This window comes from Podarcis raffonei, chromosome 1, assembly GCF_027172205.1.
Source record: "Podarcis raffonei isolate rPodRaf1 chromosome 1, rPodRaf1.pri, whole genome shotgun sequence".
In the NCBI taxonomy this organism is placed as follows: Eukaryota; Metazoa; Chordata; class Lepidosauria; order Squamata; family Lacertidae; genus Podarcis; species Podarcis raffonei.
This window is the reverse complement of record NC_070602.1, coordinates 132,027,211-132,039,583: the sequence shown is the minus strand read 5'-3', so window position 1 is coordinate 132,039,583 and position 12,373 is coordinate 132,027,211. Positions and strand designations below refer to the sequence as shown.

At 46.8% G+C, this 12,373-nt stretch overlaps 1 protein-coding gene across 2 annotated transcripts in view; it reads left to right on the top strand.

Annotated features, from left to right (window-relative positions):
- The first annotated feature begins 2,232 nt into the window (after positions 1-2,232).
- COL6A2 (collagen type VI alpha 2 chain) overlaps positions 2,233-12,373 on the top strand; it is a 42,823-nt gene continuing 32,682 nt past the window's right edge. For both annotated transcript variants that reach the window (XM_053362524.1, XM_053362534.1), the window contains exons 1-5: positions 2,233-2,354; positions 5,398-5,529; positions 6,377-6,996; positions 9,532-9,552; positions 10,363-10,428. In XM_053362524.1, the coding sequence (XP_053218499.1) occupies positions 5,427-5,529; positions 6,377-6,996; positions 9,532-9,552; positions 10,363-10,428 (810 nt within the window). In that variant the 5' untranslated portion in view covers positions 2,233-2,354; positions 5,398-5,426. The remainder of the gene's footprint in view (positions 2,355-5,397; positions 5,530-6,376; positions 6,997-9,531; positions 9,553-10,362; positions 10,429-12,373) is intronic.

The window sequence follows — 12,373 nt, the reverse complement described above, 5'->3', positions numbered from 1 at the left end:
TGCTGCGACAAAAAACCAAATAAAGATATTTAGCCACTAACTTGGTGAGCTCCTGATCATTCCCCAGTAATAGAAAATGTATGACCTCCAACTATGATTTCCATTTGGGGATGCAGAGTTGATCTAGAAACTGCTGGCGGAGATCAGCATATAGTTTACATTTAAGAACCATATGAGTAAGAGATTCCAGCAAGTGGTCTTCAAATGGACAAATTCTTTCTCCTTCCACCATTCCCGAGAACCTTCCCCAAAGCAGGTTTGATGCATTTGAATTAAATGTGGGCAACGAAAATGCCCTTCTTTCTTGAGGGATAAGCAGAAATTCAAGATAATTGTGATTAGTTTAATATGCTCAAGAAAGTTGAAAGTAAAGAGGGTAACATGTTTTCTCTGCTGTTGCTGTTAGTTCCTGGCGTTCAACCTAATTTTTATAATAGCCTTGGCAGATGGTGGGGGCATCGATCACAAAAGTTCCATTGACAGTCCAAGTTGCTGTACGGTGGTACCTCAGGTTACATATGCTTCAGGTTACATACGCTTCAGGTTACAGACTCCACTAACCCAGAAATAGTGCTTCAGGTTAAGAACTTTGCTTCAGGATGAGAACAGAAATCGTGCTTTGGGGATGCGGCGGCAGCAGGAAGCTCCATTAGCTAAAGTGGTGCTTCAGGTTAAGAACAGTTTCAGGTTAAGAACGGACCTCCGGAATGAATTAAGTACTTAACCTGAGGTACCACTGTACCTTTATGTTAAACTGTTGTAGCCCTGGGGAAAGAAAGGGGTCTGACAAGACTTTGCTAAGGAGAGGATTTTTGTCTAATGTGAGGTAGATGTATAACCAACATAGAAGAAATCTCGCCCAGGCAACGGTCTCTACCTTGTGTTGACCTCCCTCTAGACACAAGGCTTCAGAATGGATAGGTTTGATCTTGCAGTCCATGGGACTCTCAAGAGTCTCCTCCAGCACCATAATTATAAATTATATCTAAGTATAAATTAGCTTCCTATTTTTCCTAACTCATGTTTCTGAACTAACAATTGATATGCACCAGTGGTGTAGTGTGGGGGTTGCAGGGGGGGCCAGTCGAACCGGGCGCAACATCTGGGGGTTAGGGTTAGGGGCGCAAATTACTTGCCTTGCCCCGGGTGCTGACAACCCACGCTACGCCACTGATATGCACTAAAATACTCGCAAGCATTTGCACTTGGCCACAGGATGATAGAAGTTTCAGTTCTGAGGAATGATTTCCCACATGCTTTCTTTCAAGCCCTTCCCGTAAATGTGGCAGCTGGACGGAGCAAAGAATGCTGCCAGGGGTTCTTAAGAATTCAGCCGGTTTGAGATTAGCACAGTCCCAGAATACTGGAAAACAATATTTATTCAATCACTATAAAAATTTTGTGTTTGCAACCAGGTCAGAACATGGGGGTGGGGAGAGAGAGAAATAGCAGTCACTACAAACAAATGATGGAGAATATTTGGAGAAATTTATGCAAAGCGGCCTCCTCCTCTTTGGGTGAGAAAAGGGGAAATCTCAGAAATGGTTCAGCCAACCGTCCTTATTTGAAAAGCAAGCAGCAGGGAGGGAGAAAGCAAAACCTATCAAAATATTCCGATTTCACCCTTTTCCAGAGTCACCAAACATCCTTGTAAAGAGAATCTGGACTAGAGGAAAATCTATATAGCTGATTCAAAAATACAATCAGTATCAATTCCAGACACCATGAAAAGTGTTGTCCTGAGAAATTTCGAATAACTGGTGACCTGGGTACCAAGTTCCTCAGCAGGTTCACCAAAGCCCGCATCGCCTCCTTCCGTCAGCGATGCCAGTGCTGCCAGCTGGCCTTGGGGAGGGGGCGGGGGGCTGCTAGTTTACAGTGGCACAGATTGTACTTTGAACAAGTGACGTGTTTGAAAACCTTTGGTCTTCCCCCTTTCCGTGAGTTTTCTAAATGCTGCTTGGGGGGGGGGGTCCCAAGCCCCTGGCGGGCACCACGTTGGCGAAGGGCGCCCCGGAGAGGCGCGAGAAGGGGCTCCCGCGGAAGCTTCGCTTGCGCAAGTGGCAGCCGGAGCAGGAGCTCGCCCGGGCGGGAGACCGACCAGGGAACGGTCCGCGCCCCCGAGCGCGGATGGTGGAGCCACAGCGCCGCCGGGTGGCCGCTGCCTCGGGTGGCGCTGGCTGGCCCGCTCCGGGGGGAGGAGAAAGAGGCAGGACGGAGCCAGGCGCTCCCTCTCTCCACTCCCAAATCTAGCGAAGGGAAGGAGCCCCTGTCGCCCAAGATGCAGCGCCCCTCGTGAAACGCGCGCAAGCCCTTCGTCCGCGCCCAGGAGCTGCCGCCAGTCGGTTCCCCAGGTAAGCGGACGGCAGCTTCGCCCGCGGCTCTTGCTGGGGAAGCGCGGGGGAGAGCGGGCGAAGCTCGGCGGGGCTGGGGCGGCGAGGCAAAGCGCGCTCCGGAAAGGAGGAGGCAGCCGCGCCAGGAATAGCGGGCAGGTCTAGGGGGGTTGCACTGATCGAAGCAGCCCCAGCCCAGCAAGCGCAGGACCAAAGGCACCTGTGAAGGATGAGGTGCTGTCACCTCAAGTGACAACAGGCGTTGAATGTCATGAAATGCTTGTGCTGGTCTTTGATTTCTACGTGGCTAGAAAACAGCCCTTGCTCTTCAAAGCGCAGACACTTTTCTCCTTCCAACATTGGCACGGCAAAGTTATCCGCTTCGATAGTTTTGCACCCCTAAGGCGGAATTCACAAATTGGCTTTCGTGGCTTCCCTGGTTTTGCTTGAGATCTGGTGCCTTTGGCCAGCAGATTGCAGGGCGTGTGTTTTTCCAGAACTTGAGCACGGCAGTAACTCGCTAACAGGCATATTTTGTTCTCCAGAGATATTGGGCAGATTTAGCAGAAACTAGCAACAACATTCCTTCTGTTGTCTATGGCATGTCTAGATTGGAGGCAGTTAAGACTCTTTGCTAATGAAAAGAATGGCTTTTCTCCTTCGTTGCTGCAAGAGACTCTTGACATCTCTCTCTAACTTACAGTGCTATCCTATAGATGTCTACTCAACAGTAAGTCCTTTTTTGGTCAACTAGGACTTACTCGGATTGCAGCCTAACTGTGAACTGTTGTGTTCCTCAGTAGGGTGTGTAATTTGGAGACATGAGCAGCACCCCAAAGTTGTGGGGAGGAGGGGCAGGAGTTTGTGTTGGTTGTGTGTCTGGGAATTTCACTCTTAGATGAGGCTATGAAGTCGTGACTCTTCTCTTCCATGCACAGACCATGAGCCAAGTCTGGGGAAAGGGAGGCACTGGCTGCTTTTGGTTTTCTCTTCCTTACCTGGATTTGTGGCCTGGACTCTTCCAGTGCTGCAACAGATGATGCTTTGCCCTGTACTGGGAGCACACAACCAAGTAAACTGGGAGCCAGAGGAAAAAATGCACCAGAACTTTCAGTTAAATCAGAATGCAGCGTTTTCTGAGGCAGCATTCACACAGAAAGCAAAATTGGAGGGAAGCTATAAGAGAACTTGAATCTTCATGTCCAATATCCATTAATGTACAATGCTGGAGAAAACATTCGAGAGCCCAGTTCTGTAATAAGGAAAAAGAAATCTTCGCTGGAAAAGTCAGGTGAAGAGTCTCCATTTTAGGCAACCACCGTAACTCACTTTTTGCATCTTTCTGTGTCTGAACTGGCCACCTTGTAGTCTGAGCATCTCCCACTGGTACCTGTCTCCCCCAGAGCGGATCTGGGATGCCCCTATTTTCAACAGAGAAACGTTGGAGGGTATGGAATAGGTGTGTGAGAAAACTCTCTTGTGTTTCTAACTACATCATTAAACAAAGCCTTTCCCCCCTTCCCGTCACTTATAATAATTTTGCTAAGTTGTTTAAGGTTGGCCTTTATGCACATTTCATCGACCAGAGAAATGTATGCATTCTACATTAGCATTAGTTAGGTTTGCCTGCCAGGTGTGTGTGTTTGTGTGTGTGAGAGAGAGTGCGTCTTTTAAGACCCACATTTCTTTGAAATCTGCTCTGTCACACTGTTAAGATGGTGTAACTTAAATAAAACCTAGAACACAGAAACAGTGCACTTCAGGAACCTGGTGTGAGAAGGCTACTGTGATTTTAGGGAGCTAAAGCAAAGAACTGTGGGCCTTCAGGATTCAGGCCTGCAAATTCTCCAATGCCAGGAACCCCAAGGCTGTCAGCAAAGATGGCCAGAGCTATCCAGCCCCAGGAAGGAGGAGACAGGCTGAATCAGGGACCTGATTTAAACCTGGAGGGTTAAAATGCATCTTGATCAGGTCACTAAAATCCTTAAGATTTATCTATGTTTATTGTGAGCAGAAACATGCTTAGGATCGAGGCTGAATATCTGGTAGTTTTCACTAGTGGTGCAATCCTGCACATGCATAGCCATTTTCTCCCTGGGCTTGCAGTGTAATTCCTCCAATATTTCTCTCTTATAGCCAGCAAAATATATTCACATCACTAAAGTCCATTGTAAAGGGAATATCCTGTATACAGTCATACTGTGGTTTTCGACCAGCTTAGTTCTCGAATGTTTTGGCTCCCGAATGCCGCAAACCCGGAAGTGAGTGTTACGGTTTGCGAACTATTTTTGTAAGCCGAACATCCAACAGGACTCCTGTGGCTTCCCATTGGCTGCAGGAGCTTCCTGCAGCCAATCAGAAGCCATGCTTTGGTTTCCAAGTGTTTTGGAAGTTGAATGGACTTCCAGAAAAGATTCGATTTGACTTCCAAGGTATGATTGTACTAGTTTTTAATAAACAGAATGGAATCTGGAGTAGTTTCTTTGAAACTAGTAAGGCAGGCACTCAAGGACCAGTGTTCTGTAGGAACACTTTGGTAGGGTGATTAAATAATTAAGGAAGAAACAATAACAGCAGAGTTCAAATTACAGGGCAGGCTACAGATAGTGAATTCAATTCCACTTGGGTGCTAGAGGGTACTTCAGGTTATCCCAGAGGCTGCTGAACTCCCAAACTCCTCCTCCTGTTTGGTTTCTTCCCCCAATACTGGGCAGTGCCATTCTCTGCCACCATATTCACCCACTTACCTGGATGTTTTAAGCTTGCTGACCTTTCCCCAGGAAGGACTCCAGTCAGCTAATGGAACAAACACCACCCAGGACAAGCTGCTTGAGTAGTTTCTTCCTGGCAAAAGTTGCACTGCCAGACTTAAATTAAATAAAAGGGCTCACCCGCTCCAGCCAAGCTAAATCTCAGTCACCTCATGTTATGGTTGCCCCTCCATGGCACTGAATACAATTGCTTTGGAGATAGAAAAAAGAATTTTTGAAACGCCACACTGCTCATGTCTAGTGCCTTAATCAGCTCATAATCTAAGACTGTTATGTTGGCTCTGTCCTGACAGGACTCAAGGTGTGTGATAAAGTGGCCAAGATGTTCTCAGAAGCCTTTATAGCTGTTCTGCTGTGTACAATGCTGGCTCCTCTCCATGCTCAAAATGATGATGATGATGTTGCTGCAGCTTCGTCCTGTGCAGGTAAAAGCACAACCTTTAAAACTCCGCCTTCTCCCTTGTCTTTTCTTTTGGCCTCCTCTTTCCTATCCCTGTGGAAAATTACTTGCTGACTTTTCTTCTTTGCTTGGCTCACAGTGGCTAACTTATTCCTTTCCATCTCACCTCACTGACCACCACTATTACTTACTTGGAACCTCATTTTCCACTTTGTCACCCATTTATTCGATTTGGAGCTCCACTGAGAGATAGTGGTGGACTTTACACACATATAAAAAACACTGTGAAAATGCTTTTTTTAAAAAAGGTTTTGAAAAATACGTTGAATTTTGCATAGCTCACTGTCGCCATCTAGTGCCACATTTGTATATTGCACTTTGCAACACATTTAAAATGTTTATTCGCAGCTGTATAGCTGAGTCCAGGGAGTCTCCTTCTGGTGGCAGAATGAAGCCACTTCCTGTGACTTGTAAACTATTAATTAATCAATGCAGGCCCTCTTTTGTAGCCACAGCACACTGCTAACTCACATTCAGTTTGTGACTGACTATAATCCCAAGCAGAGCTATTTTTCTCAAAAAAGAGGTGTCGGAGCGCTCCAATAACACCTCCTCTTCTGATGGCAATGGCACCCACCTGAGAGGGGCTGGGACTGTGTTCCAGCAAGTTCTGACTGAAAAAAAAAGCCCTGGTCCCAAGTTGAATTCAAGGTTGAGCTCCATGCCAGATATTTCCCATCCTACGCTCTGAGGATGTGATTGTTTTTAAGGGCACAAGTCCAAAGTGTTCAGGCCTCATAGGGACCTCTGAGAAACCTTGGTATGACTGATGTGGTTGCATCAGCACACTTTTCTTTGCTGTTTCTATACAGATCAAACTGACTGTCCCATCAGGGTATATTTTGTGATTGACACATCTGAGAGTATTGCGCTGCAGACTGCACCTTTGGGGAGCATAGTGACCCATATGAAGAGCTTCATCCCTGAATTCATCACAAAGCTGGAGAATGAGCTCTACCAGAGCCAAGTGTCCATCAACTGGCAATTTGCAGGACTTCATTTTTCAGATGTGGTGAAAATATACAGCGAGTTCACTAACAGCAAGACGATCTACCGTGATCGGTTGGAGAGTGTTCAATACATTGGCCGGGGCACCTTCACAGATTGTGCTATCTCCAACATGACAGCACAGATCCTGGCCAATCCATCCCCTGGCGCTGTCAATTACGCCATTGTGATCACTGATGGCCATGTGACAGGGAGTCCCTGTGGAGGGATGAAGTTGCAAGCTGAAAGAGCCCGCGACGCAGGGATCAGGCTCTTTGCAGTGGCCCCCAGCCACAACATCTTTGAGCAAGGGCTGCGAGAGATTGCCAACCCCCCGCTGGAGCTTTACCGTAGCAATTACGCCATCACAAAGATGGACCCTATCAGAAAAGAGTCAACCACCGAGATAGATACCAATACCATTGACAGGATCATCCAAGTTATGGTAAGAATGGATCTCTCTCGGGTGGGGATGGGGGGAATAATGCAATTTCTTGAATACTATTTAGCTTCAGGCAGTTTGCATTGTCCGGGCTGGATATCAAAGCAGAAGCTTTATAGATTTTATTAAATTTCTATCCTGCCCTCCTACCCAAAGGAGCCTAGCTTCTCCAAAGTACAAGGAATGCCCTTCCAAGCTCCCAGTAACCAACTAAGAGCCAGTGGTCATTGAGGCTTCCTAGATTTATGGGCTTGCTGCATAATTTAGGCATAATACCAAGCATGCAGCATTCTTAAAACCTGTAGTGTGATAAAATTATTCAGCTCAGTCCTTTAACTGAAAGCCATGCCAACCACAATTGGAGCAAAAACTATATCTGGATTTCCACAGCCCCACATTTGGCCAGAGTTCTAGGCTGCCGTCCTCACTTGGGGGTTGCACGATCTGTACATCCTTTGGGGTGTCCCTGGCCCTACCAGCCTGGTGTCGCCCTTGGTTGCAGTGGCTGGGGAATGAGCCAAGCCTCCTGCCTCTGGGTTAGAGTGGTGCTGCTGAAATGAGGAGGAGCCCACCTTTCCCCCCCAGCTCATATTATTCTGGGGAAGTCTGGTAAAGGTAAACTACCAGTAGGGGGAGCCCCATCGATGCAGATCAACTCGAGCACCCCTGGGTTCTCAAAGGGCTTCGGAGGAGATCCACACCCCCAGATTCCTTTAATGGAATACTCTTATTCATGGAGGGGCAGGTGATGGCCACACCTCTCCTCCCCCACACATCAAATCAAATCAAATTTTATTAAACGGTCACAGACCAATTAACTCGTACAGCTAGTCAGCAAAGCATAACATCGGAAAAAACAAAGGACAATTTCAATACAGATTAGGCCATAACAGCAATTTAAAATTAGACAGCATAAATAAAATTAAGTATTTGCCTTCGCCTGCATATTGGCATTGGAAAGCTCTTGTTTCCTGCGCCTAATAGCGGCTACACAGAATTTGGCAACATTGATCGTAATTTCAGGAACCTTATCTTCTACCAAGGCTCTCATACATTGGAGTTCTGGTTCATTTTTAAGCTTTTGTAGAACTGGGGCAATAAGGGTCAGGCGTAGATCCTCATAGTAACTACAGTGCAGCAATACATGCAGACTTGTTTCCACTTCCGATGAGCCACATGGGCAAACACGTGACTCATATGGTTTGCCCTCATATCTGCCTAGCAGCAGGGCAGAGGGCAAAACGTTAAATCTGGCCAGGGTAAAGGAGTGTCTGTACTTAGGTATTTGTAAATCAGCCAGATAATTTGTGGGTGAGAACCCTCTCCCAAAGTCTCTAATTGTGGCATGTTTCTCCATTTTGCCCATATGACATTGCAGCTCTATGTCCCCCACACATCACTATTCCAATGCCCACCCGCCAAACCTTACGAAGTTGTGACAATTGCTATGAGGTAGGCAAAAACCAAGTGACTGGTGCCAATTTGCCAAGTGGAAAAAGTCCTACCAGGCCCCTCAACGGCAACCAACTGAAGTCCATAGCAAGGCCAATGACGCAACTTGGAAAAGGGTGGGAGATCCTCAGCGCCAGGCTGAAAAAGAAGCCTCAGAGTCGCACCACGGCTTAAATTAGCCCCGGCCACACCCCCAAGCAACCTGATTGGCTGCCTGGCAACCTGACATGGCTGGGGTCTCCCCTAGTGTGATGAGGGACACTGTCCCACCCCCACGCTGAGGCAGGAGGCTAGGCGACCTGTCTGCAACCCAGCCCCACCCACTCACGGGTTTGGAGCCGATCTCCAAAAAATCAAATTCTGCACAGGCCGTGCAAACTGAATAGATTTGCATGTATCCTGTTTTATTCTGAGGCTGTTGGCAGTGGCTCCCCAAGGTCTCTGGCCCTGTGCCCTGATTACTTTTTCCTGGGACTGAACTGGGGCTTCTACAGGCAAATGTGAGCTGTGACCCCACCGCCAAGTCTTTCCTTCTACTTTGTATAGCTTATTCTGCCTTCAGAATTCACATTTTGAGTGTCTGGGATTTGCTTTCAAAACATAGCTGTCAACTTTCAGATTTGAAAATAAGGGATCAGAAGCCTCACCTGTCCCGGAGACAGTCTATGGGATATCTAACAATCCGGGATAGCAGTGGGAAGCAGGTTGACAGCTATGTTTCAAAACACAATGTCCACAGGCAAAGTGAGGAAAAGACTCGAAGACAACCTCTAGGGACAAACAAGAGAGGGCAGAAGCAAGGAGGTAAAGGAGAGCCATCCGTAATGACTGAAATGTCCCTCCCTGATTTCTGGCCCTTTGTCAGAGAACAGGTGCACAAGCATTTATTTGCCATGATAAAAACTGGAGAGTTGCTTTTAACAAGGGCGGGGCTGAGGTGCCTCATGAATGATGCCCAGGTGAGGTGCCAAAATCCATGTTTGCCCAGAGGACGCAGAGAGAATACGCAGAGGAAAGCGCTGTCTCGGTTTTCTTCTTCCTAGATTTAACTCAGTTAATTTTTAAAAATCTTTTTCCTCCCAACAGAAACACGAAGCCTATGGAGAGGTAAGTACAGGTTCTTTCCCGAATAACAGCGTTTCAATTGTTGACAAAAATAGAGTGCTCAAAAGAGCAACTGGAGCTCCATAGAAGGGCAGCAATACTCAGGCATATTTACTTAGGACTGGAGCAAATTCTATTTAACTTAGTGGGAGTTATTTTAAATAAAACATCTACAGGAGTGGGCCGCAAATTTGCCTAATTCCATAGGCCTCTTCAGGCATTTATGATGCACAAGGGGAAGATGGGGAGAGCAGGCTGCCTAGATTACCTTAAGGTGGTGTGAATTCTCCCAGCCCCTCACCTGAACTGCCGTGGGAGGTGTGGGTTTTTTGTGCCCATGGAGGCTCCCAGGCTTGAGTTGTATGGGAAGCCTCTGAGGATACGAAAAGCTCCTGCTACAGATGTTCCCTGTTACCACGTGAGGGGCCTGGAGGGAGGGTTAGCTGTGTTCTCTTTGAGCACAATAATACCCGACACATATTGTTTGCTTTAACTGCTGCTACAGACTTCTTAACAAATTATTCTGTGAATGAGAAAGAGAGGATTACACAAAGCCAAATTCAGCAGGCGCCCAGTTCATATTGCAAAATCCTAGGGGAATGAAACACATTTTGCCTACCAAGCAAGAGACCACAAAGTTCTGGTAGCAGATCTTAGCCTTCCCTCTGGGAATTGGGGCAGAGTCCCCAGAGTCATTCAGTAGACCGCTGGGATTCATTAGATTTGGGGTGGGGTCTCTTTATCACAGTGTAGAAATTTAGTCAACTTCTCAGCTATGAAAGTTCATTTACTTTGTGTTTGGATTTATTTCAGTGCTACAAAATGAGCTGCCTAGAAATTGCAGGCCCACCTGGCCCAAAGGGGTTTCGGGGACAAAAGGTAAGTTGAATGACATAGTTCAATCTGGTAGTGATTCCTAACCTAGGGGCCACAAACCACTGGTACAGAGTTATCCTAAGGCAGTGGTGGTGAACCTATGGCATGCAGAGCCGTCTCTGTGGACACTTGCGCCATCGCCCTATCAGGTCCGTTTTTTGTGGTTTGCAAAGGTGACAGCCGCTCTCCCCACCACCACAGTGGGCGGGAAACGCTCCGTATAGTGCGCGCCAGCCACAGTGGCATCCGGGGGGGGGGAGTTGAGTACACACACACAGCCCTATGCCGATGTGAGCCGAAAACGGCTCTCTCTTGTTCCCAGGGGAAACTGTTATGTACTGAAGTTCTCACCCTGGGCCAGCAGGGGGATACTGTAGATAGTTATGCAAATAAGGGATCGAAAGTGACGTTCAGTGATTGGATAGTTTTAGAAAGTTGGTACAGTTACGTTGTACTGGAGCTCTATATAAGCAGGCTGAATGAACCCTTCAGTTCAGTTCTGTCCTGGCCTGTGAATAAACAAGAGCTGTTTGAAGAATCGCTGTGTCGTCTGATATGTTCACCCACAACTTAACAGAAACGAAGCAGCAAACAGGGCTGGGAGGGTGGAAAAGGCACCTTTGAAGTGCCTGGCGGTGCTTTCACTCGTTTCGCTGGGGACGTTTCCGCACAAAGTTGTGCACGGTTGCACTGCGCAAGACACGGAAACACGTCATCATCATCATCCCCCATTGTGGGGATTCGAACTGCCGACCCTCTTATCGGCAAGCTCTAGCACCTGTGGTTTAACCCACAGCGCCACCCGCGTCCCTAACGCTGGGGTACTCCTCCCCAAAAAAGCTCAACAACTCTCCCCGCAATATCCCCCAGATTGGCACTTTGCGATAAATCAGTGGGTTTTGGGTTGCAGTTTGGGCACTCGGTCTCTAAAAGGTTGCCACCACAGTCCTAAGGGGTCTTGGCAGAAACAGTCTCTCCCCTCCCCTCCCCACTCCTGACAGGAGTGCAGAAACTGTCTTCCAGCACTTAGCAAAAGCTTCCTTTGACGCAGGCTCCCTCCCTCCTTGTAGCAGGTAGGCAGGGGCTCCTCCCACAAAGAAAATGTCCCTTGACAAAACTCCACTTTTGGACAAAGTGCCGTTGACTACTACTGGGCTGCAGAGTGTTAAATGATTAGACCAGTTGTTCTTTGACTGGTCAATGTGCATAATCACATACTCTCCAACATTTCTCTGATGAAAATAGGGACATCCTAAGGAAAAACAGGACAAATTGGGATCAAATCAGATACCAAGATGGCTTCTCTAAATCAAAGACGTCCCTGGAAAATAGGGACCCTTGGGGAGGTCTGTAATAACTAGCCATTGTGCACATTCACTAGGCCTTATGGAGAATGTGCCCATAATCCTTCCATGAACAGGGAATTTTGCACATTTCCCAGCTAGTATGCATAATCTCCAACAGCCTGTAGGAAATGTGCATATACTGACAGAATTGTGTGCCTTTACAAGTGTGAGGAACCTCCTTTTAACCTCAAATATTTCTGAAGATTCCTACATGCTAATTGTTATAATTTAAGTCTCTGTTAATTAAGAAAATACATGATGCGGGGGGGGGGAATGTTTATGAACCCAGCAATGCTTTTAAATGAATCTGCAAATGTGCCAAAATCAAAGAAGGCTGCAAAAATTCATTTATTTCCCCTGTGTAAATTGTTAATTCCAAAAGTATTAAATATTCATTCATTCATTTCCCCAATATACCCACTGATCAGCCCAATTAATCAGCTCAAAAAGGTATGAAATATACACTTCATTTATAATTACAAATATAGTTATTCATTTTCCCAGTTTATCCAGTGATCAACAACCCAATTAATCAACCCAATTAAACAGAATACAGCTTTATTTATTTTTGTGGGGATTGAAGGATTAAATATACTCTCCAC